Source organism: Amblyomma americanum, chromosome 9 (genome assembly GCF_052857255.1).
Source record: "Amblyomma americanum isolate KBUSLIRL-KWMA chromosome 9, ASM5285725v1, whole genome shotgun sequence".
NCBI lineage: Eukaryota > Metazoa > Arthropoda > Arachnida > Ixodida > Ixodidae > Amblyomma > Amblyomma americanum.
The window spans coordinates 3,826,117-3,848,120 of NC_135505.1; the positions used below are offsets into that span (position 1 = coordinate 3,826,117).

Here is a 22,004-nt window from a genome sequence, read left to right on the forward strand (position 1 = left end):
ATTTTTTACTGTATTTTTTCCTTGCTTTTGTTTTTGCTTGCCTTCATTGTATTTTGTATTTTGCTCTTCACATTTTTCCACGTTCAAGATTTTGTACATCATGTTAATTCGCCCCCCCCCCCCTTATGTAATGCCCTCGGGCCCTTAAGGAGAAAATAAATGAAATGAAAAAAGTCTAAAAAACGGATTGAGTTAGCGGCTAATTTGTGAGTAAATTTCAGTTGGGATGAGCAGAGCCTACAGGTACTCAAAACATGTTCAATTGTCATCGGATCGGAGTCATTGTTTCCGGTGTTTAAAAGCACTAAAATGTCATCAGCATATTTGACAATTCGCAGAACACATCCGTCATCCAAAAAACTTAGAACCGAGCGGTCAGACTTTGGTAAGAAAATATTGCAGAGCACTGGGGCTACACAATCTCCTACGCAAATCCCACTGTTCCGAATATGAAACTTGTCGTTAAAGTCCACAAGAGTTAAGGAGAGGTACATTGCAAGGAGCTCCAAAAAACTTTCGCTCTGGAACCCACGTCTTGTTCAAAAGGCCAATTCACTAGACTCTTCAATCACTTCTCTCACCGCATGAAACACTTCGTCGTGAGGGATGTAGTAAACGTCCTCGATGTCCACACAGAAGGCCATGTTTGCTCCTAGTAGGTCTTGCTGTAGCTCCTGCACGAGAGATGCAGAGTTCCTAATCCCGAAAGAGTCTTTTGGCATAAGGCTTTTGAGATGTTGAATATAGTGTCCGACCACCTTTTGCCACGAGCCCTCTTCTGTAACGATGGCCCTCTACGATACCGATGGTTTCTGTGTCCTCGCTAATAAAAAAACTTGTAGCGAATTCTGCGAAAGTTTCTTTACAGATTTAAGCAGGTGGTCCAAATTGAGTCTCCGAGGAGCTGCTCATCAGTGGACCTAACCTTGGTCGGTTTTTTTGAAGCACTTACAAGATATTTTTCAATAGCTGCCGCAGCTTTTTCGCTGCACCGCTCCACAGGCCGCAGAACAAAACAGCCTTCCTTGTCTGACTGTAGAAGGGCCAGCTTCAAGTCACTCTTTTTATGTCAACCGTGCCGACGTGCCAATGCGTGCGTCAGTGCTATTGCATTGACTACCTGATTGAGCGCTACCTGACGTGCTGCGTCCAAAACGACGTACCTCCACATGACGTGAATGGGCTCTTTGGCTTGGTGGAGCCATCCACGGGCCACTGGAGAAGTGTCTGCCGTATTCTTAAGTCGGAATGCTGGCAACAGGTGAGGAACCTGTGCGACTGGCTCCGTGTTGTGACGGCTAACAGCGCTGATGCTTGGGCCAACGAGGGACGTTTTCAGGGCTCATGTCGGCTGGCAGCCCGTCTCATCGAATGCCACAGGAACCAATGTCGCGTATGGCTTCCTGGAAAAAAGAAAAGAACACCGATCCCAGGACCTGTGACGTACATGGACTGCGCAGCGGGACCAGAGAATATCGACTCCCTGCTGTCCAAGGGTCCCGAGTACGGCTTGGAGCCTGAAGTGAAAAACTACGATCTACTGGCGGTTGTCAGAGGTGTCTCAGACCTGGCTCCTGCCAAAGAAAAGGAGAGATGCCTTTCCGAAGGTGTTGACTGTCTTCGGATGTCACGGAAACAAGTTATCGCAAGGGAAATGCAAGACCTTCGCAAGGTGGTTAATTTTTTTCTGACTCGAAACTGGCTCTTGTACAGTTAGACAAGCGCGAAAACAGACACAACATAAGGTAGAAGGACAAGACAGAGCGCCACTCACAGCTGATTTATTTGAAGGCAACACGGACAAATATATACCATCGTACACGCAAGGAATGCTATCATCTTCAATGTTGATATGATAGCGAACGAGTGAAAAAATTGTTCTCTGCCTTGTACAAAGATATGGACGTGTCACTGATGCACATGCTTCCTTTCTTTGCAATGAAAAAAGCTTCGATGTATTCTCTGGCTTTTGTGTGTTTGCTTTTTGATACAATTCGCGCACCAGAAAACCACAGCAAACAAGAGCGTGACGGCAGGACCTGATATGCTTAGGCATATTTGGGCCTGCTTTATCTTGCTCTACGTTTATTTCGTGTTCCCTGATTCGCTCGTTAACGCAGTGTCCAGATTGGCCTATTTAGGAGCGGCCGCACGAGAGGGGACTTCGGCGCACTTCATGAACGATCGCCCATGTTTGGTGCCACACCCTCTGTTTTCGGTCTCTTTCAATGCGAGAGCAAAGGCTTCCGAGCTTTTCTGGGGCTGAAAAAACAAGCGCACACCATGCCTGCTCGCGACCTTCTTTAAGTTGTGGGCTAGCTTGTGCCCATAGGGCACCACCACAGGTCACACCACCTCTTCTCGAGGGACATCTTCCCCAGCTCTCACAGCCTTTCTCTTTACCTTTTGTAGCAGGCTTTCAGCGACTGCCGTTACGAGCGATCCAGGGAACCCGGCTGAAGACAGTCTGGAAACATTTCCTTCAGGTACTTCACAAGCAAAACTTAGGCTATTTCCATGTTGTCTAAATAAGGCTAAAACATCGCGCACAGATTTTTCGAGGTTCAAACTTCCGTCCTTAGTAAAAATAATTAAAAAGTCGTCCACATAACTGAACACTTTAAAAACGTTGCTAGCTGTTAAAACCTGCTGCAAAACTTGATCCATTTGGGAAAGAAAACTATTGCACAAAACAGGTGCAACACAGGAGCCTATACGTATGCCAGCCTTCTGCAGAAAGCACTGCTCGTCAAATATTACGAAAGTAGATTGTAAATAAAACTGCTGCTGAAGGAAAAAAGTTCGAAGAAGGAGAATTGTGGGGGTGGTTTAGTGGTTGTGGGGGACATTCATCTGCCTGAGGAAATGTCATCAGTTCTTCGGAAGGGACCCAAGTATGGATTCGAAGCACAAGTACCGCCGCAACAACTGATAGCCATCAATCGTCGAATCGCCTGTAAGGCCAATTCAGAAGAGCGTGAAAAGTGTCTACTTGAGGGCGTAGACTGCGTTCTCAAATCCTGAGACCGGGTACCTGTTTGTCATAAGGGAACTTCACCCCGAGCCATTGTGTCTTAATTTCTTCAAGAAAGATAACCTAAGGCTTGTACAAGCAGATAAGGAAGGTGGATTTGTAGTGTTATCTGAAAATAATTTCTCGGAAAGAGCAGCCAAGGCTATTGAAAAAAATTTTCCGGCTGTCTAAGTGAAATCTATAAAAGTTAAAAGTTAAAGTTGCAATGTGTGAGCAGCTAGGTCTAGTCCGCCTTAGCAAAGAGAGTGTCAAATGCAAGAATAATGCATTGAAGGTGTTCTTTTTGGAAAAAATGCACAAGGAAGGGATGCCCTTTAGAACTATTGTTACTGCGGAGGGGTCATGGCAGAGGCCGCTTAGCCGGTTCTTTTTGGAAAATTTGGGTAAGCTTGACGTAGAAAACCCCTTTCTTACCAAAAAATCTGATGAAGTTTTTCAATACTTAGAATCTCATCCTGATGTTGGACGCGCCTTTTCGGTAGATTTGTAAATTTATTTTATTCTGTTCATCACGAAGCCCTGTTCACTGGTCAGAGAGTGCATTGAAAGTGAGGAACCTATTTCTTTTCAGAATACTGCCGGTATATCCATCGAGGATTTTTTAGCCCTTTTAAAGTTTTCTTTACAATCTACCTTTGTAAAATTTGACGAGCAGTGTTTTCTGCAGAAATGTGGCATATTTATAGGCTGCTGTGTTGCACCTGTTTTGTGCAATATTTTTCTTTCCCAAATGGATCAAGTTTTGCACCAGGTTTTAAGATCTAGCAACGTTTTTAAAGTGTTCAAGCATGTGGACGACTTTTTAATCATTTTTACTAAGGACGGAAGTTTGAACTTCGAAAAATCTGTGCGTGATGTTATAACCTTATTTAGACAACATGGAAATGGCTTAAGTTTTAGTTGTGAAGTACCTGAAGGGAATGTTTTACAGTTTTTAGATCTCAGTATTGAGTTTTGTGAAGAACAGGTTTGTTGAGCGTATGCTCCGCGCGCAAAAAAGGGGTTTCTGTCATATGACTCCGCCCACTCCAAGCTAATAAAAAGGGTGGTTGCTTCACTTTGTCTCGAATCCGCCCTCAGAAAATCATGCTCTCACAAGATGCCACTAAGTTTTCAAAACCAGTTGGCTAGGCTGTCTTCAGCTGGGTTCCCTGGTTCGCTCGTAACGGCAGTCGCTGAAAGTCTGTTACAAAAGATGAAGAGAAAGGCTGTGAGAGCTGGGGAAGATGTTCCTCGAGAAGAGGTGGTGCGCCCTGTGGTGGTGCCCTATGTGCACAAGCTAGCCCACAACTTGAAGAAGGTCGCGAGCAGGCATGGTCTGCCGCTTGTTTTTTCAGCCCCAGAAAAGCTCGGAAGCCTTTGCTCTCGCATTGAAAGAGAACGAAAAGAAGAGAGAGCGTGTGGCACCAAACATGGACGATCGTTCATGAAGTGCGCCGAAGGTGTTGTCTACGAAATTCCCCTCACCTGCGGCCGCTCCTATGCAGGGCAAACACGAAAGAAATGTAGAGCAAGATAAAGAAGGCCCAAATATGCCTTAGCATATAAGGTCCTGCCCGTCACGCTTTTATGAGCCATGTTTTTCAGGTGCGCGAATTCTATCAAAAAGCAAAGACACAAAAGCCAGAGAGTTAATCGAAGCTTCATTTTCGCTCTACGCGCAACACGAACGGGAGCGAAAATGAACACTTACCAACTCGCCCAAATTTCCGCCTTGCTGAATCGAAGCTTTTTTTCATTGCAAAGAAAGGAAGCATGTGCATCAGCGACGCGTCCATATCTTTCTATAAGGCAGAGAACAATTTTTTCACTCGTTCGCTATCATATAAACTTTGAAGATGATAGCAGTCCTTGTGTGTACGATGGTATATATTTGTCCGTATTTATTTATTTATTTAGGACATACTGCAGGCCCAGTGAAGGGCCCTGGCAGGAGGGGCACAATAAACACAATACAAAAAGAACAAAACAAAAATCAATGAACGGCCTGTTCAATGGCATCAACGTCAACTGTTGATGATGGTGGTAACTGATTCCACTCGGTAATGGTGCGGGGAAAAAAAGAGAATTTGAATATGTTAGTTCTGGCAAAGTAAGGTTTTAACGATTCAGTGTGCCTGTTTCTTGTTGACCTGGACGTTATCGGTTGGAGATACAAATCGGGGGCCATTGACAGTTTGTTAGTTTTCAATAGAAAGAGAAATCTTAACCTTAGTATTCTACGCCGAGTTTCAAGGGACTGTATATTATGTTGAAGCAACAGAGCAGATGGTGAGTCAGTGGTGCGATATTTAGAAAATATAAACCGAACTGCTTTGCGCTGAATTCTTTCAAGGGCATTAATGTTAGTCTTTGTGTGAGGATCCCAAACAGTGCATGCATACTCAAGTTTTGGTCTAATCATGGTGTAATATGCCAATTGCTTAACGTTAGGGGGAGCTAGTTTTAACTTGTGCCTAAGAAAACAGAGATTGCGAAATGAAGAAGAGCATACGGTTTCAATATGTTTATTCCAACTAAGATTATTCGTTAGTGTTACTCCTAGGTACTTGTATTCTTTGACTTCTGAAAGGTGCCGAGTGGGAAGATTATATGAAAAGAAATGACTGTTTCTTTTATTAGTAATCCGCATAAATACTGTCTTGTCAGCGTTTAGTTCCATCCCCCATTTAACGCACCATTCACTAACATTGTGTAGGTTATGATTAAGTAAAATCTGGTCGTCTTGAACTTTAACTTCATTAAACAAAACACAATCGTCGGCAAACAACCTAATTTGAACAGGATGAGAGATGATGTCTGTAATGTCATTAATATAGATAAGAAACAGTAATGGCCCAAGGACACTGCCTTGCGGGACACCAGAAGTGACTGGAAGTTTGTTAGAACAATGACCATCGATACTAACATATTGAAATCGGTTAGATAAATAAGCCGCAACCCAATTAACAATAAAAGAAGGAAGACCTATAGTTTCTAGTTTATGGATAAGCTTATTGTGCGGAACTAAATCAAAAGTTTTCTTAAAATCTAGAAATATGACATCTATTTGGCCGGAATGGTCCAGAACTTGAGCGAAATTGTGAATTACGGATGTAAGTTGGGTGACCGTAGAAAATCCTTTGCGGAAACCATGCTGGAAAGCCGATAATTTGTTGTTGTCATCGAGAAATGTTTTAATGTAATTGGCTACGATATGTTCAAGAAGCTTGCAGCATGAAGAGGTCAACGATATGGGACGGTAATTATTAAAGAATGCGGTATCACCTGTTTTGTGTATGGGAACGACACGGGCCACCCTCCAATCGGGTGGTAGACTTGAAGACAAAAGAGAAGCACGAAAAATGATAGCAAGAAAGTGCGAAACCATCTCAGCATAACGATGTAAAAATGAATTAGGTATTTCGTCAGGCCCAGGAGTTGCTTTTGTTTTAAGATTCAAAAGCATTGCAAAAATACCAGGTTGAGATACGAGATCGTGCACAGGCTGGGAACAAGAATCACGAGTTGTGAAATTATTTGCAGATTGGGAAAACACACTGTGAAAATATGAATTGAACTTGTCAGCAATATCTTTTTTGTTGGTGAGCAACGTGCCCTCATGCATCATCGCAGGCAGGGATTTTTTTTCTTTGCTTAAAAAATTCCAAAATTTCTCAGGAGCGTTACGAATGAAATTCGGCAAAATGTTTTGAAAGTAATGTCGCTTAGCAGCCGCAACAGCTTTGTTCAAAGAAGCCTGCTTCATTTGAATGATGTTGTGAGGGACACGGGCTCTTCTTAAGCGTTTAAGTTTTCTTTTGAGATGCAAGATTTCTCGCGTAATCCAGGGATTAGATTTGCCACTTTTTTTAGCTCTTGATGGAATAAATTGGTTGATACAATATGTGCATATGTCTTTAAACTTGATCCAGAGATCAGATGTGTCAGTTCCGACAAAGGTGCTGAGACACAGATCTAAACAATCTAATACACTCTCATCCCTGGCACGTGAGAAATCTTTTACAAGTACGGTTTTGGACGGTACGGCACATTTATCAGCGACGAAATCGCAAGTGAAATACACCAACTCATGATCAGATAGTCCTTGATGGATCGAAACTGAAAACATTTCAAAAGAGCGGTTCACAAAAATCAGATCAAGAATGGAAGCAGATGAGCCATGAATACGTGTAGGTTGTCCGACTACCTGTTTCAAATTGTGACACAGCATAATATCAAATAAGTGCTCAGCATTTGCGCAATGTCGTGAATTAGATGAGGCCAACTCCCAATTAGTGTTACGTAAGTTAAAATCACCGACAAGAACTACGTTTTTATGTTTGAATGATGACATGTGTTCCGACAAATCGCGTAGAAACTGAGGAGGGGAATGTGGAGCTCGGTAAACAGCAAATAGAAAAATGGAACGGCCCCTAAAAGATAGCTTTAGGGAAATGCTTTCATGGTCATCAATTTGCCGAGTTAAAGTCGCATGAATATTGTTTTTAACTAAAACCGCCGCTCCACCCACTCTTGATAATCTGTCACGCCGATAGATTTGATAAGTTGGAGGAAAAACGTCTTTGTTATCTATTTCATCGCGAAGCCATGTCTCCGTAATGATGACGATATGTGGATTGTACCCAAGAAGGAGTGCCTCAAGCTGTTCGCTTTTGTTGATTATACTCCGCGCATTAATGTTAATAAGTCTTAATTCCTTCTGGATCCGTGCACTACGTCATTCACTTTTTCGTGTGTTCCTCGATGGCAGTTTCACTCTTGCGCTAGTGGTATCATCCCACGAAAACATCTGGCCAGCAACGAGCAATTTATCATTGATTAAGGTCACCTTCATTTTCTTGTCTCTCTCAGTTTTAGTACTATCCCATAATAGTTTTCGTTTCCTGAGGGTTTCCTTTGAGTAGTCATTCTGAATAGATACTTTTTTTCCTTTTAGCTTGTGAGCGTTTTTAAGGACTTTTTGCTTTTCATTGTAATCCTGAAAAAATATGATCACAGGCCTGTTGACCGTGTTCTTTCCTAAACGATGAATTCTACCGACAGAAGTGCAATGGACATCAAGTGTTTCCGAGAAAATTTCAGTCAGAACCTTCTGTTTTAGATCAGATTCTGTCTCATCTGGTTCCTCGTTTACACCAAAAACGACTAAATTGGAACGTCTACTGTAATCTTCCATATAGACCAGTTTCGACTGCAAGGCGTGAATTGTGCGTTCCATATTATCAATACGTTCTGTTTGTTTTTCAAAATCCGCAAAGCAAGAGTTTAAGTCAGATATTGTTTTTTCCAAATCTACTTGTGGTGTTCTGAGTGCTACAATCTCTGCTGTTAACTTGGAATGAGCTGTAAGCAACTGCTTTAATAGTTCTGTACTGTCCTCATTTGAATTATCAGGCCCAGGGTTACATTCAATGTCACCACATAAAAGCAGCGCGCAAACAGAAAACACGTCTTGGGCAATGATGACACATCGTTGTGGGCACGGCAGGACCAAAAGACCGCGGCAAGCACTTCTAATTGTAGTAGAATAACAACCAACCTGTGCAAAGTAGAACAACGAAGCGTAAGGCAACATGCCTATGTGCGGTCCGCTGTGCCCACTGAAGTTGAAGCCTGGCTGTCGGTCTTTTAAACGAAGGTCCGGGCAGGTCACATGGAACGGGGGCGGTGCTTGAAGAAGGTAATCATTCCGCCAGGAAATGAAATCTCCCGCATCTGTTGTCAAATAATCTTGAAGGCACGTGTCGACTGTAGCGGTATCCTGATGAAGAAGCAGTTTGGACGGACCGAGCAGAAAAACCTGTGCAAAGCAGAACAACGAAGCGTAAGGCAACATGCCTATGTGCGGTCCGCTGTGCCCACTGAAGTTGAAGCCTGGCTGTCGGTCTTTTAAACGAAGGTCCGGGCAGGTCACATGGAACGGGGGCGGTGCTTGAAGAAGGTAATCATTCCGCCAGGAAATGAAATCTCCCGCATCTGTTGTCAAATAATCTTGAAGGCACGTGTCGACTGTAGCGGTATCCTGATGAAGAAGCAGTTTGGACGGACCGAGCAGAAAAACCTGTGCAAAGCAGAACAACGAAGCGTAAGGCAACATGCCTATGTGCGGTCCGCTGTGCCCACTGAAGTTGAAGCCTGGCTGTCGGTCTTTTAAACGAAGGTCCGGGCAGGTCACATGGAACGGGGGCGGTGCTTGAAGAAGGTAATCACTCCGCCAGGAGATGAAATCTCCCGCATCTGTTGTCAAATAATCTTGAAGGCACGTGTCGACTGTAGCGGTATCCTGATGAAGAAGCAGTTTGGACGGACCGAGCAGAAAAACCTGTGCAAAGCAGAACAACGAAGCGTAAGGCAACATGCCTATGTGCGGTCCGCTGTGCCCCCTGTGCCTTCAAATAAATCAGCTGTGAGTGGCGCTCCGTCCCGTCTTTCTACCTTGTGTTGTGTCTGTTTTCGTGCCTATAACCAAAAAGATGTACAGTTACCAACTTGCCCAGCAAGACGTCCGTTTAAGTTAGACAAAGAAGGCTGTTTTGTTGTGCTGCCTATTGGTCGGTTCAGCGGAAAAGCTGCGGCAGCCATTGAAAAATATTTTGTGAGTGTTTCGAAAAAACCGAACAAGGTTAGATACGCGGCTGAGCAGCTCCTCGGAGAACTCAATTTGGACCGCCTGCGGTCGCTGACTCAGTATCAAAGCAGACGAACGGCGGGGTCAAGAAGGGTAACAATGATGCCACTGACCAAAGAAAAAAATTCCAACTCATGCCTTATTTGCCCAAAGTCGCTTACAATGTTAAGAAACTCGCCGAGCGCCGAGGGATCAATTTGATCTTTTCTGCTCCCGTTAAGTTTTCAGGCCTTTGTGGACGAATTGTGCATGGCGGAAATAAGAAGCGCTGCACGACCAAACATAGACCTATATACGCGAAGTGCCGGGCCGAAGTGATTTACAAGATTCCGCTGACCTTTGGAAAATTTTACATAGGCCAGACGGATGAATGTGTGAACGAGAGGATGCGCAAGCACAAAACAAAAGTTGGCGCTGGTGAAGATTGCAATCTTCCTTGGGACTGTAGTAGATGTCCCGGCAAATGTTCCCCGGGTTTCTCAGATGTCACTATTCTGGGCTATGGAACAACACGGAAGGCCGACTAAATCTGTGAGGCCTTTCAAATAGCTAAACATGGTGATGCTTGCGTCCGTTCGCTATCGATGACGTCTTTCGCCCTTCCGCGCGGAATTTTCCGCCAAAATAATCTTCATCTTTTGCCTAATTGTGTTCGCGCGGCTGATACCTATCTTTATGGACAGGCAAGAACATTACACTGTAAGGCGAGATCCCAATGTCTTTTTGATTGCCCGGTGAAGTTTGTCCAACAAAAACAACTGCACCACGGCACCACACAATGCAGTGATCGATCGTGTCTAGCTGGCCATAGAGGCGACAGTTCACCGAAAAAAGTCCCCTTGGCTGGAAGCCAGACCTTCGACCTTCACAGGCAGAGTCGAAGCGTGGAGTTTAAAAAAGGATTTTGCAGCAGGTTGGGTATACGTTGGCGAACCATAAATCCAAGGTTAGTTTGGAAGAACTTCTATTTGGGCGAGATGGTTCAATGTATTGTACAGTGTCCAGTGTACAAGGTAAGGCTGCCGATACACGGGCACTGGGAATAGTACTTTTGTCATCTGCCTCCTAAATATTGCAACGAGAAGCGACCACTCAGGAAATCAAGGGTATCAACGACATTCTTCAGGAAACCCCACAAAGCCCCCTGTTGGCCACAAGTAGTCGAAGCAAACAGATACGTAAGGCGACAACTCAGTCGTCTTCCAAGCACCACTAGCAGTAATGGGTGGCTTGCAGCTCTGAAGAAAACCGTGAAACAAGCTGGTTAGCAAGGCCAACGCTTCTAGACGCGAGAAAAAGAAACAAATTGTATCGACGGATACGCTCCCACTGAGAGCGCCAAACAAACGTGACGACTAGTCTTTGCAGTGCTTGTACCTTGTTCCTAGCACAGTGCATCACTTGCAATGCATAGACAAGCTTTTCAACCAAGATGCTGCAAACTTGTGCCAGAGCAAAAATCGAGAAATCCCGACCAATCTAAGCCAGCGTTTGGCGCTTCACAGGGAGAATTTTGGACTACCCATGAGACCCATCGTTCCGGACCTAAAGAAGGGGAACCTCAAGATACTCTAGGGAGCCAGGGTCCCAGCTTATGCCACCAAAACGATTAGGTTTCGTACTCACGTAACTCTTCCAAAATCCTTCAGATTTTTCTGAATTTAGAGCTGCACCAGAGACGTCAAAAACTGCGCTCGTCCTGTCTACTTCTATGTCTGTGTCTTTGTTATATGCGCTAGTCTTTTAATTCATGATGAAACACCAACTAGCCCAGCTTTCCGCCTTGATTAAATGCAAAGCTTCAAGCACACTCCTTATGTATGAACAGGAAAGGGCAACGTCATAAGCATAAGCCAAGATTGTAATTTCCGACTGATCAAGTGATAATCCTGGAATAGCTTAGGATCTGGTGACACTAAAGCGCAAGGGTTCGAGGTATAAAGCAAACAATAGAGCTTATAATGACAGACCTGCCGGACAGACGAGATTAGTAGAATTGGTCCGGCAAGTTCGTGATTTACGATCAACCTTGTATAGGGCTGTTTGTAGCATAGTATAGTGCAATTAAGCAATACATTCCCAATGTTTGCACGTTCCACGACTGCAAACAAGAACTCATGACGCACCTATCAAAAGGTATCCGCAAGATCAGTCTGATTTAGAGCAACCTTACCGGCCTCATCTGTTCCCGACTATAACACCGAACGTAAAATATGTATATGAGTTTGGATACTGCGGCCTCGAATGCCACATGCTTTATGTGAGCCTATTAAATCCGGCTCCACAAACTGCAAGCAGAAAGAAAGTATTTCTGCAAACATTTTATAGTCTACATTACACAACACTTCAACGTTTGAAGCTGAATAAAGGCGCGTCTAGAGAACACACAGTTTTAAAAAAACGTATCTCCGAAATATGTACTGCGGCCTACATGAGTAATCATGAGAATGTTAATTACATACGTTGTAATCAAGCGTGTACAAAACTTCCTCCGTTTCCGGTAAATTTCCTCCGTGCTTGGCGTGCAGTCGTAGCGCCATCATGCGGCACCCACTGCGAAATCCCCTTTTAATGCACGGCGCTGGCCCAGCAGATTGCACAGGTGGCGGACCACTCGCAGCTCTCGCATTTCCGTGCGTAAGGAGACTTAAGTGCATCTCGTAATTTTATCCACCCACTATAGTCGGCACGCTTCAGTGTTAACCAACTGGAGATGCGATACTTGCTGGTGAACTTTGAACTGAGCTCATGCGCCTTGTTGTGCGTTCTTCAAAAGATTCCAGATTTCACATCCTGCTCTTGAACTGTGTAGGCGTTCCTCTTCACTGCGTTCTTGCTTCCCTCTCACGCAGGACGACAAGAAGATAGTGCTGGACGAAAAAGAAGAGGAGGTCCTCGGTTCGCCGCTCATCAAGTACGGCGACACCACGGTGTTTCTGCAACACCTAGAAACCGGGCTGTGGCTCTCTTACAAGGTGATCACTTTCGTCTTCACCTAATTTTTGACTGCGGCCCTAATTCTACATCTTATGCTGCACGGAATGTTCCTCGTCGTTAACATCAACTTTTTTTTTCAGACATACGAGACTAAAAAGCGAGGAGTGGGCAAAGTGGAAGAGAAGCAGGTGAGCTGCGGTTCTTGTTGCATATGTGGTAACGCAGTTCTCTCAAACACGAAGGCCATTCTCTGCAGTAGCTGATACACCAGGCATATCGCATGAAATGTTGAGTAGAAGTGGTTCGCACACACCATCGGAGGATTTTCGGGATACTCTTCTGCGGCGGAAATCGGCGAACAAGGACGGAGCTATTGGCCCTTTGGAGAATTAGCACTCATCGATACTTAGGAATGGCCGGCGGTAATACCGAGCACTGGCTAGTTGTCCCGGCTGCTTCTCCTCCTGTTCCATGCCCTGACGCGGTTACGAGCACCCGCATATATCTAGGTGCACTGCAGGCCAGGGGTGGACGTAAAAGGACGGTGAACAGACATTATACACCGTCTCTGCCTGTTCATGAGACTACCACGAAAGGCCAATGTGAAGGGTGTGCGCCGAACACCCTCTGAGTTGGTGATTGCAAAGTCCTTTAGTAGCCAAGGAATGCCGTGAAGGGGGGACCTGGCCTGAGGGAAGGGACACCATTTCTCGCCCCTTTCTCGGAGGGTCGGGGACCCTGGCAAACGTTTCGTGATATGCAAGTACGCTTGGAGGCTGAGGGCCGCATATTCGGGCAAAGAACAAGTGCTCGCGCTTTGCGGAAGCGGGAAAGGGAGCTCGCCTGAATGCGGGTCCAATTCAATATCCCCCGCTGTCCCCAGTGCCATCCAAATTAACATAACCCGTACGCATCCCACCCGTGCAATCTTTTCCCAGGGCAGACAAGGGTATCTGCCCTGGCAGTGTGGTTTTCAGAAGCGCTGCAGCAAGCAGAGAAAGAAATAGACGAGGACGAGCGCTGAGGAGTAGAGCTCCCGAAAATGACGGGCACGCATCGAACTAGCCCAATCCGACACGCTTCCGGCAGTGTGGTGTGTTGCTACGTGTAGCATATCTTCCTTTTTCATGTATATTTTCACTCACGGGTGTACGCAACTACAACTGTCTTCTCTTGGATTGGTTCACTTGTATTCGGCATTGGTTTAAACCTTTTGTGCTATAGAGGTGCAGGCTGGGCTTATTTTTTACCCTATGGAACCGAGTGATTCATTGCAAGGCAAGCGCAGCAGGGGTGCGGTGTGCGGATGAGGAGGACAGTCTTAAACGGAGATCAGTGGACTTTGTCCTGCACTGTATGCAATGGATGCCGCTGCTGATTATGCCGCTAAATTGGTAAATATTGCAGGGTCGCTGTACCGTGTACAAGGTTCGTATACTTAATGGTCTTCGTTTCAAAAAGCCCACTCTCCCGTTAGCCGAATGAAATCCCGTGAGGAGGCTCAGCCGATTCTTCGTAATTTTCCAGCGCGGGGAGGTTTCGCTATGGCTACAACGCCCTTTTCAATTCTGGTTAGTGATTGCCTCACCCTATAGCATGAACCCTGTATAGGAAATAAGTCATTAACAGCACACAAGTAGACAAATGCTGTAAAACAGTAAGTTCTCTCATTAGATATTTTAAGACTATGAAATGCGAACTCTCCGAATGTACAAAAAATCATCAACCGAAAAATCCTACACAAATATGTGCGAGACAGGCATAAGGTGCAAACGTAGTAATAGTGACGGAATGGTGATAAACTTTACGTTGTCGCTTAGTGAGCTTTTCAGATTTCGCGCATCAATTTTTCAAACTAACCGCCCAGAAGTTGTACGTTTTCTTGTCCCCGCGGAGTGACTATTGCTGCTCCCCGCAGTTAAGCTTGCGGTTAGCGGGGTCTTTTCCTTCGGCTCTTTATAAGGACGTATTGTGTAGGCCCTTCCCTGGCGCCGTTGGAGTTTCTTTTGTTTAAAGAAAACATAGTAAAACACGAGAAAAACGGTTAGCCGACTGTGAAAGAGACAAGGCTTGAACGCTGAGTTCTGGCCACAAAACGAAGCCGACACTCAGACCCCTGGGGTCGCGCGTAAGTTATCACGTTCCACGGTGCACCGCGTGACGAGGACCACGTGTCCGAGAGACGGATAGTGAGGGGTGGCAGCGCGGCTGGAGCGGTGCGTGCGGTACCGATTCTGTTTTCGCCTTCCTTGTCTTTCGACTGTCGTCTTCGTGTGTCTTCTGTGTTTCTGTGCCGTAACTTCATGCGCAAATGTGTAACGTCTCCGTGGAATTCACGCGGCGCTCGTGAGTAAGCAACCTGGCGGGCACCGGGTGCTATTGGCTCCTTCAATCTGAACGAAATTCTTGTCGTTGGCTCTTACAAGCTCAATTCCTATTGGATAAAGAAGTGGTCACTAGAATGCTGGGAAAGCGTATTTGAGAGCGGCAGTGGGGTATAGAGGGGCTCTCGAGAGAGGAGCGGCAACCGTTGGACTGCTCCTCGGAACCTCTGCTAAGATGTTGCGTGCTCCTGGGTATGACTTACTCTTTTTGTATATGATTTGATCTTTTGGCTCAGTTTGCTCCGTTTACCTAACGTTTCGGACGTACCTTAATACGATTAAGTTAATCAATGTTTTAGGGTGGCCGCAGCTGTCGCAGGACAGGGTTAATTGAAGAGCTATGGTAGAGACCTTTGTCATGCAGTGGGCCTTGTCAGGCTGATGATGGTGATGATAACCCATCGCTTACTGCTGGTTCCCTTCTTCGACGCGGTGGAGCCACACTGCTGTCAAGATAAACACTGCAATACGTTAAAGGGACACTGAGGACAAACAGAAGTTGGCCTTATCCATAGACTACCTCGTTCTAACCACAAAGAGACCACTCTCACCGATTACAAGCTAGAAAAGGGGAGAAACGAAACACAGCTGTCGCCGCCACCAGTCGCAAGTAAAATACGTGCTTCGAACCGATTTTCGGGCGCGGATCGTGGAGGCTACGCTGCACCGCCATTCGCTTCAAAACCCTTACTTTCGGTAAGCAGGTCACGAGTTTCAATCGACCAGCAGGAGGATATCTAAATCGAAACTTTTTTGCCTCTAAATGCATCTTTTACCCTCGGACAAAGATAGACATAGCCAGAGAACCACTTGTAAGCGAGAACAGCAGTTGGATGCAGGTGTTCTCAGTTTCCGTGTAGAGCAGAGCCTTTCTTTTCACAGGTGAAGTTTCGTTACTAAAGATGCGGATATCATAAATGGTCATTCTAGACAATCATGTTTAGGAAAAGCAAAATGGCTGATATGGGCTCTTCTAAACGGGGCTCTCAGTCTCCACAGCGTTCCTTTTTAACGAAAGTTATGCAACCACTGAAGCGTGCCTTGAAGCGGGGTGCTATTCCTTACCCTCTTCTCGCAGGCCATCATGTCGGAGGAAGGCAAGATGGACGATGGTTTGGAGTTCAGCCGGGCCCAAGTGGAAGAGTCCCGCACGGCGCGTGTCATCAGGAAGTGCGGATCGCTCTTCAACAAGTTCATCGTGTGAGTATATCGGGGAAGAGGCGAGCAGCCGTCCGAAGTGCCTCGTAAACTATGCGCGGTCGCCTGACTCCCTTCCACCGGTAAGGATTAACGGCACAAGTATGTTTGCGCGCAGACAACAACGTCCTGCGAGGATCCATCTTTTCCTTACTTCCCGCAGGACACCTTTTTCCTCTCGTAATTTTCCTTCTTCCGCTGTTGTCTCTTCTTTCTGAAATTTCTCTTGATATCGTTAGACATATTTTTCTCTAACTTCTCGCATCCGCTGTACAGCTTTCTTCAGGGGGGTTCTTTGGAAGAGTCCGGCTCGTCCTTACTTGCCTTAAAGAAACACAAGAAATCACCAAACTACCGACAGTCAAGCTCTTGTTCTCCTTTAAAAGCTCTTCCAATAGTGTTTCGCAGCTGTCATGTAATCCGATAGCACGTGCGTCTCAGTCTATGCACCAGGGGGTTCAAATGAAAGTGCAAACTGTACAGAAGCGTCAGTGTAGCATCAACTATCCTACATAACCGCCTTTCCCCAGTGCTTGATTTTTGTACTACGATACTTAGCTTCTGTGTTTGATGTCTGGCTCAGACTAAGCTGCTGCAGCCAAGAGCTATTTTAGGGAGACGTCTGGGGCGTATCACTGGATATAAGATAATGGCTGACGGATGAAATCAACGATGCTGTCAACTTTTACGCTAGTGCAACGTATGCCAGGGTACCTACTGAGCACGCCGAGAGTGCGTCAGACCCTTTTTTTAATAGCATCTGATGTGTGCGGCAGAAAACTGTCTCGAAGCTGCATTTCAGCACGTGTCCACTGGCAGTAGCCACTTTTGCAATGTGCCTCGTTTCTTTCTGGTGGCCTCAGGAATCTGGACGCGATGCAAAGCGGCGCCGGCAGGCAGGACACCGCCATGAGCACCATCGACCAGGACGAGATGATCATGTGCTTCGAAGACCTCATCAACTACTTCGTGCAGCCGGAGGACGACATCGGTCAGTGGCCGACTCACCACGAGCGAACAACGCCTTCTTAAGGGGCAGCTTAATGGAATTAAATGCGTGCAGCTAGAGCATGCTAAGACTTGAAATGCGGCATGAACGTTGAATAAAGCCGCGCAAGCTCTTCAGCGCACTACGCCGGGTAGTGGACCCCATGATGACGTCATCTAAGACGGCTGTAGATCTCCAACGCAGACACGTTTGCTCTCACGGAGAAAAAAACCAGTGCCGCCCAGGATAAAGCCGGTGAACTGTCTTTTTTTCGCCTCATGCACAGCAGGATGTGGGGGAAGGCGAAAGCTATGAAATCTCACAGCAATCATGATGTCATCATCGAGCTTGTCCGCAGGTCTCTGATAAGGCGGGTGAATTCGGAAGATTGCCGTGGTTTTAATCGGCGATTATGTCACCAATTTTAATGCAATGCTTTGTGTACAGACTTCATAAATTCAAATTGTTGAATATCATTTATTTCCCAAGAAACGTTTTTGCCTCTCTTTGATGAGAGCTGTTTGCGTCAGCGCTGTTTTGAATGTTTTGCCAGCTCACTTCAAAGATCATGATAGCAGTTTTCATATGCTCATGCCTATCGGATACCGAAAGGTGAGGTAGTTTTTCGACATTTGCTTGCTGTCACTATTAAACTTCATCCAATACTTTGCACGTAAAACTAGAACGCTATCATACATTTTGTAATTTTGATTCCTTTCCATTTAAGTCTGTTACCATTTAAGTCTGCTACGTGACTAGCGTCGAGCAAGCGGAGTCTGTGCGGTAGATGTCCTATTCTTGTGAGCGTAATTCAAATTCAGGAAGATGCCCATTCTGAGACGGACAAAAGTTTAACCTTAAAGATGAGCCCGTCCACTCCAAAGTGAGCTGCTATCACCTGCACGTGCGGGAACCTCAATGTGGATTATGTAAGGTTAAAAACGTGCGCTCCGATGAGGCGGCGTTGAACCAAGGTGACCGACGTAAGTTCGGAAGGCCATTTATGCTGGCGGCTTTAGTGCTGACTTGTTTGCGCAACAGCTTCGTGTTTAGATAGCCTGTATTTATTGGGGTGCGTTTTCGTTCACCGATGTAAGCAAGCAGCAATTAGGGTTGTGACCAGTCAGCGCCAGTCCTGTCTGCATTTTTGTTCGTCCTCGTCATTTCGCGCTGCACCCCCTAACCATGTAACAAACCACGCCTCTTCTGTCTAATAAGGTTGCCTAACAGTGTAGGCACCCACAAATTACAGTATTCGACGTTTTTAGCATACCGGGTACGCATACCGGTTTACCGGACCCCTCCTGCGCATGCGCAGTGGTTCCGCCTGACCCCAAAAATGCCACTGCGCATGCGCAGGAGGGGTCCGGTAGACCGGCGGTATACGTCTCCGCTAGCACGGCTCCGGTATGTTAAAAACGTCCATTGTCCCAAGACGGGTGCGTGGGAATGCGTTTGGCTTTCGATGTTTATTACTGACTTTGAATTAAGCGTCACTGTTTAGCGGTAAGAGTGTAAGCGTCTTCCTCTAAGTTCGTATTTTGTGTCGAGAACAATTAAGTGCACAGCCTATCAAACTGCACTGTCTTTGCAGAGCACGAAGAAAAACAGAACAAACTGAAGGCTTTGAGGAATAGGCAAGATTTGTTTCAAGAAGAGGTGAGTGCACGAGTTTTCTTCAAGTTATTTCCTAGTGCTCACATATTTATTTCTTTATTTAGTTATTTATTTAGTTACACTGTCGTTCCTTACTCAGTCCCAAATAGCGGTGCGTACTAAAACAAACAGGGACATGGCAAAATACACAGAAAGCCGAGTACACACACACGCACGCACGCACGCACGCACGCACACACACACACGCACACGCACGCACAGGCACACGCACGCACACACTCACACACACGCAAACGCACACGCCCACGCACACACACACACACACACACGCACAAACACGCACACGCACACACGCACACACACGCAAACGCACGCACACACACACACACACACACACACACATACACACACACGCACACGCACACGCACACACACACACACACACACACACACACACACACACAGACAGAAATATATCGGCGGCACAAGTCACACAATAACAACAACCCTATTAGCGTGTAGTTTTGTATGCTTCTTCAAGACGGGACGGAAATTTTCCGGGTGTTGGGGTTATAACATCTTCCGCAAGTATATTGCAGTGTGGTGCTGCATATGGAAAGAATGAATCATGGAGCAGTCGTTTGAAAATTTCACCTCTGTCACACGTCTGCTATGGTTATGACCAAGCCGTTCATTATGTCATAGAATACGTGCAGGCGCTTCTGTTCGCTCCTAAGCTCAAGGAGAGGCGAATCCACTCGTGCGTAAAATGAGGAAACTGATTCTTACCTGCGGTAGGTAGCATGAATACACTGAACGCAGAGCACGCCGGTGGACTTGTTCAAGCTTCAGAGTTTTGGTATGCCATACTTCACATGCGTATTCCAATGTAGGATGGACCTTATGGTCCTATAACTTTGTCTGAGGAGAGGCGTTTTTAAGCATTCGCGTGATGTATACTGGTCGTTTATTACCTTTACCCACCACTGACTTGTCCATGGTAGGTTTGAGGTTACTGTGAGGCCTAGGTATTTATACTCAGTTGGTCAGTTTAGCGGATATTCGTTATATTTCAGCTTACACGAAAAATCTAATGGTTAGCGTTTGTGTGTTATGGCCATAACTACCGTTTTGGTGGGGTTTATAGACATTCATATTTGAAAAGAGCGCAAACAACGAACGGGAAAAGCACAGGACGAAACGAGGATACAGGCGCTGAACTAGCAACTCGGGCTTATTTTCAGAAGACACAAATAAATACATCCCGAGACCCGATAAAGACACTGCTCTCAAAGAGCCGAGTCACACAATAAATTTTTTTTTTCCCAGGTAACACGTGGCACACGCCAAGAAAAACCAAGGAATAAAGGAACTGAATCATTGCAAGGGAGAACTCAAACAATCAACTCAGAATCATCCGAGGCGATGGAAGCCTGGCTAATGCAGGGGTTCGGGCAGTTTCTTATATAGAAGGTTTCCATAATGTCACGGACCACCTGATCGCTATGCCTAAACAAGATCTTCGTTTCAGAAAACATTGGCGAACATGTGGGCTTTTTCTTGCTCTTGTCACCCCCTTCCTTCTTCTTGCGTAACGGGCAGCGTTCAGACAAACCGTTGACACACACGTACACACGTACACACAAAACACAGCTCTCAGATTGGTCACATCACACTCACGGCCGTTCTCTAACACAGCGCACACGAAATACCATCGATATCGCTGATAGCTACGCCGTAGCACAACGACTAGTGCTCGCGATCACTGCAACCGCTGCAACGAATGCGACTAGAGCTCGAAGTTCATTTCATCACGTCGCACTCACGGCAGTTCTCAGACTCAGTACACATGCGCGCACCCGAACCACGAACTGCTGCACAGCTCGAAGTTGATATCAGCATTCGAAAACAAGGTGTGCATAGTGGGCTTTTCAAACGTAATTATACGTGCAGGCGATGTCACTGACAGATGCAAAAGCACTCGTTCTGACTGCAATCGCTTTCACTGCACTCAAACTTGTCGCTGCGCTGTGAGCTTGCTTTATGCACAGAAAATTCACCCTGAGGAGAGTCGCTGCTGCTCGTCAAGATCCTCGCGCGAATAAAGAACGCTTGTAACTACCACAAACGGTTCCAAATAAACACTTCACGACAACGGCACTGTCACGTCTTGCGTGGACAGCGTAGGTTTCAAGGCCGCTCGGTCCACTCGGTGTAGACGGCGAAAAAACAACTCGGGGGAAACTGCCGCTTTCCGCTGTTGCACACGGCGAAGCTCGAAGTCGCTGTCAACACTCGTAATGAGCTACCACCCACTAAGCCTGGTTTTTCACTCCGCTTCGCGGGCGGCCATCTTGCTGAGGATGCGCGGCTACGTCACGGGACAGCAGTCAATAGCGTGATACAACCATCGTTGACCAACTTGGTGCGCCCGGGCGGATGCGCTCATGCGCCCCATTGTTCGGCCCGAGCGCACAGTGGCAAGGAGGCGTGCGCATGCGGCTAAAAACGGTCGTACTGTGGCCCTAAGGCAGGCCGTTTTTCCGGGGGAGTCGCTCTAGGCGTGTGTCTCCGCTTTGATTCTTGTTCGGTATTAATAACGCAGAGAGCCATTTGGCGATCTTTCAGCATGGCTCATTGCAAACGATTCCCGGCCGTCGTCGTATTACGCAGGATTTCAAGCCCCATTGACGGTCCCGCAGGCGAACACAAAATTGTGTTAAAATTCGGCAATGCATATTCTGGGTTCCACTGCAGTCGTTGCGCAAAAATTCAGCGAAAAAATGCCGCTTTCCTCCTTACCCCGTAAAATGCAGAAGAAAATGTGGACAGCTCTTACGGGCTGCTGTGAACATCGCCGGTTGATTTCTGGGGCGCTGCAAATGCAAGCAATTATTGTGTAGCAGATTTAGCCCCTTTTTGGTGGCGATTTCTTCCAAAAGAGAAAAAAAAACGAGCCGCTGAACTTGTGGGCCTCCTTGTGCCTCCCTGGGCACTCTCACAGGAGCGCCGTTGCTTCAAACTTTTATTAAAAGCGCTAGCTGTGGAGGAAATAACGACACCGAGGTCTGTGCCTAAGCTCTCAACTACGTGTGTGGTGAATTAAATGGAGTTAAATGGTTAACTGTGGAAGTTAAATGCTTATCATAAGGATGCAACACACAATGTAACGATACACGTGCAAGGAGTATGAAAATGACAGCTAAAGGTTTCTAA

The 22,004-nt window shown here is 46.1% G+C and overlaps 1 protein-coding gene across 1 annotated transcript in view; it reads left to right on the forward strand.

The window, feature by feature from the left end:
* Positions 1-22,004, forward strand: part of RyR (Ryanodine receptor) — a 1,185,515-nt gene that overhangs the window by 243,553 nt on the left and 919,958 nt on the right. Inside the window, 5 exon segments of the mRNA XM_077638630.1 lie at positions 12,518-12,640; positions 12,743-12,790; positions 16,065-16,186; positions 17,047-17,174; positions 18,766-18,830. Coding sequence (XP_077494756.1) covers positions 12,518-12,640; positions 12,743-12,790; positions 16,065-16,186; positions 17,047-17,174; positions 18,766-18,830 — 486 coding nt within the window.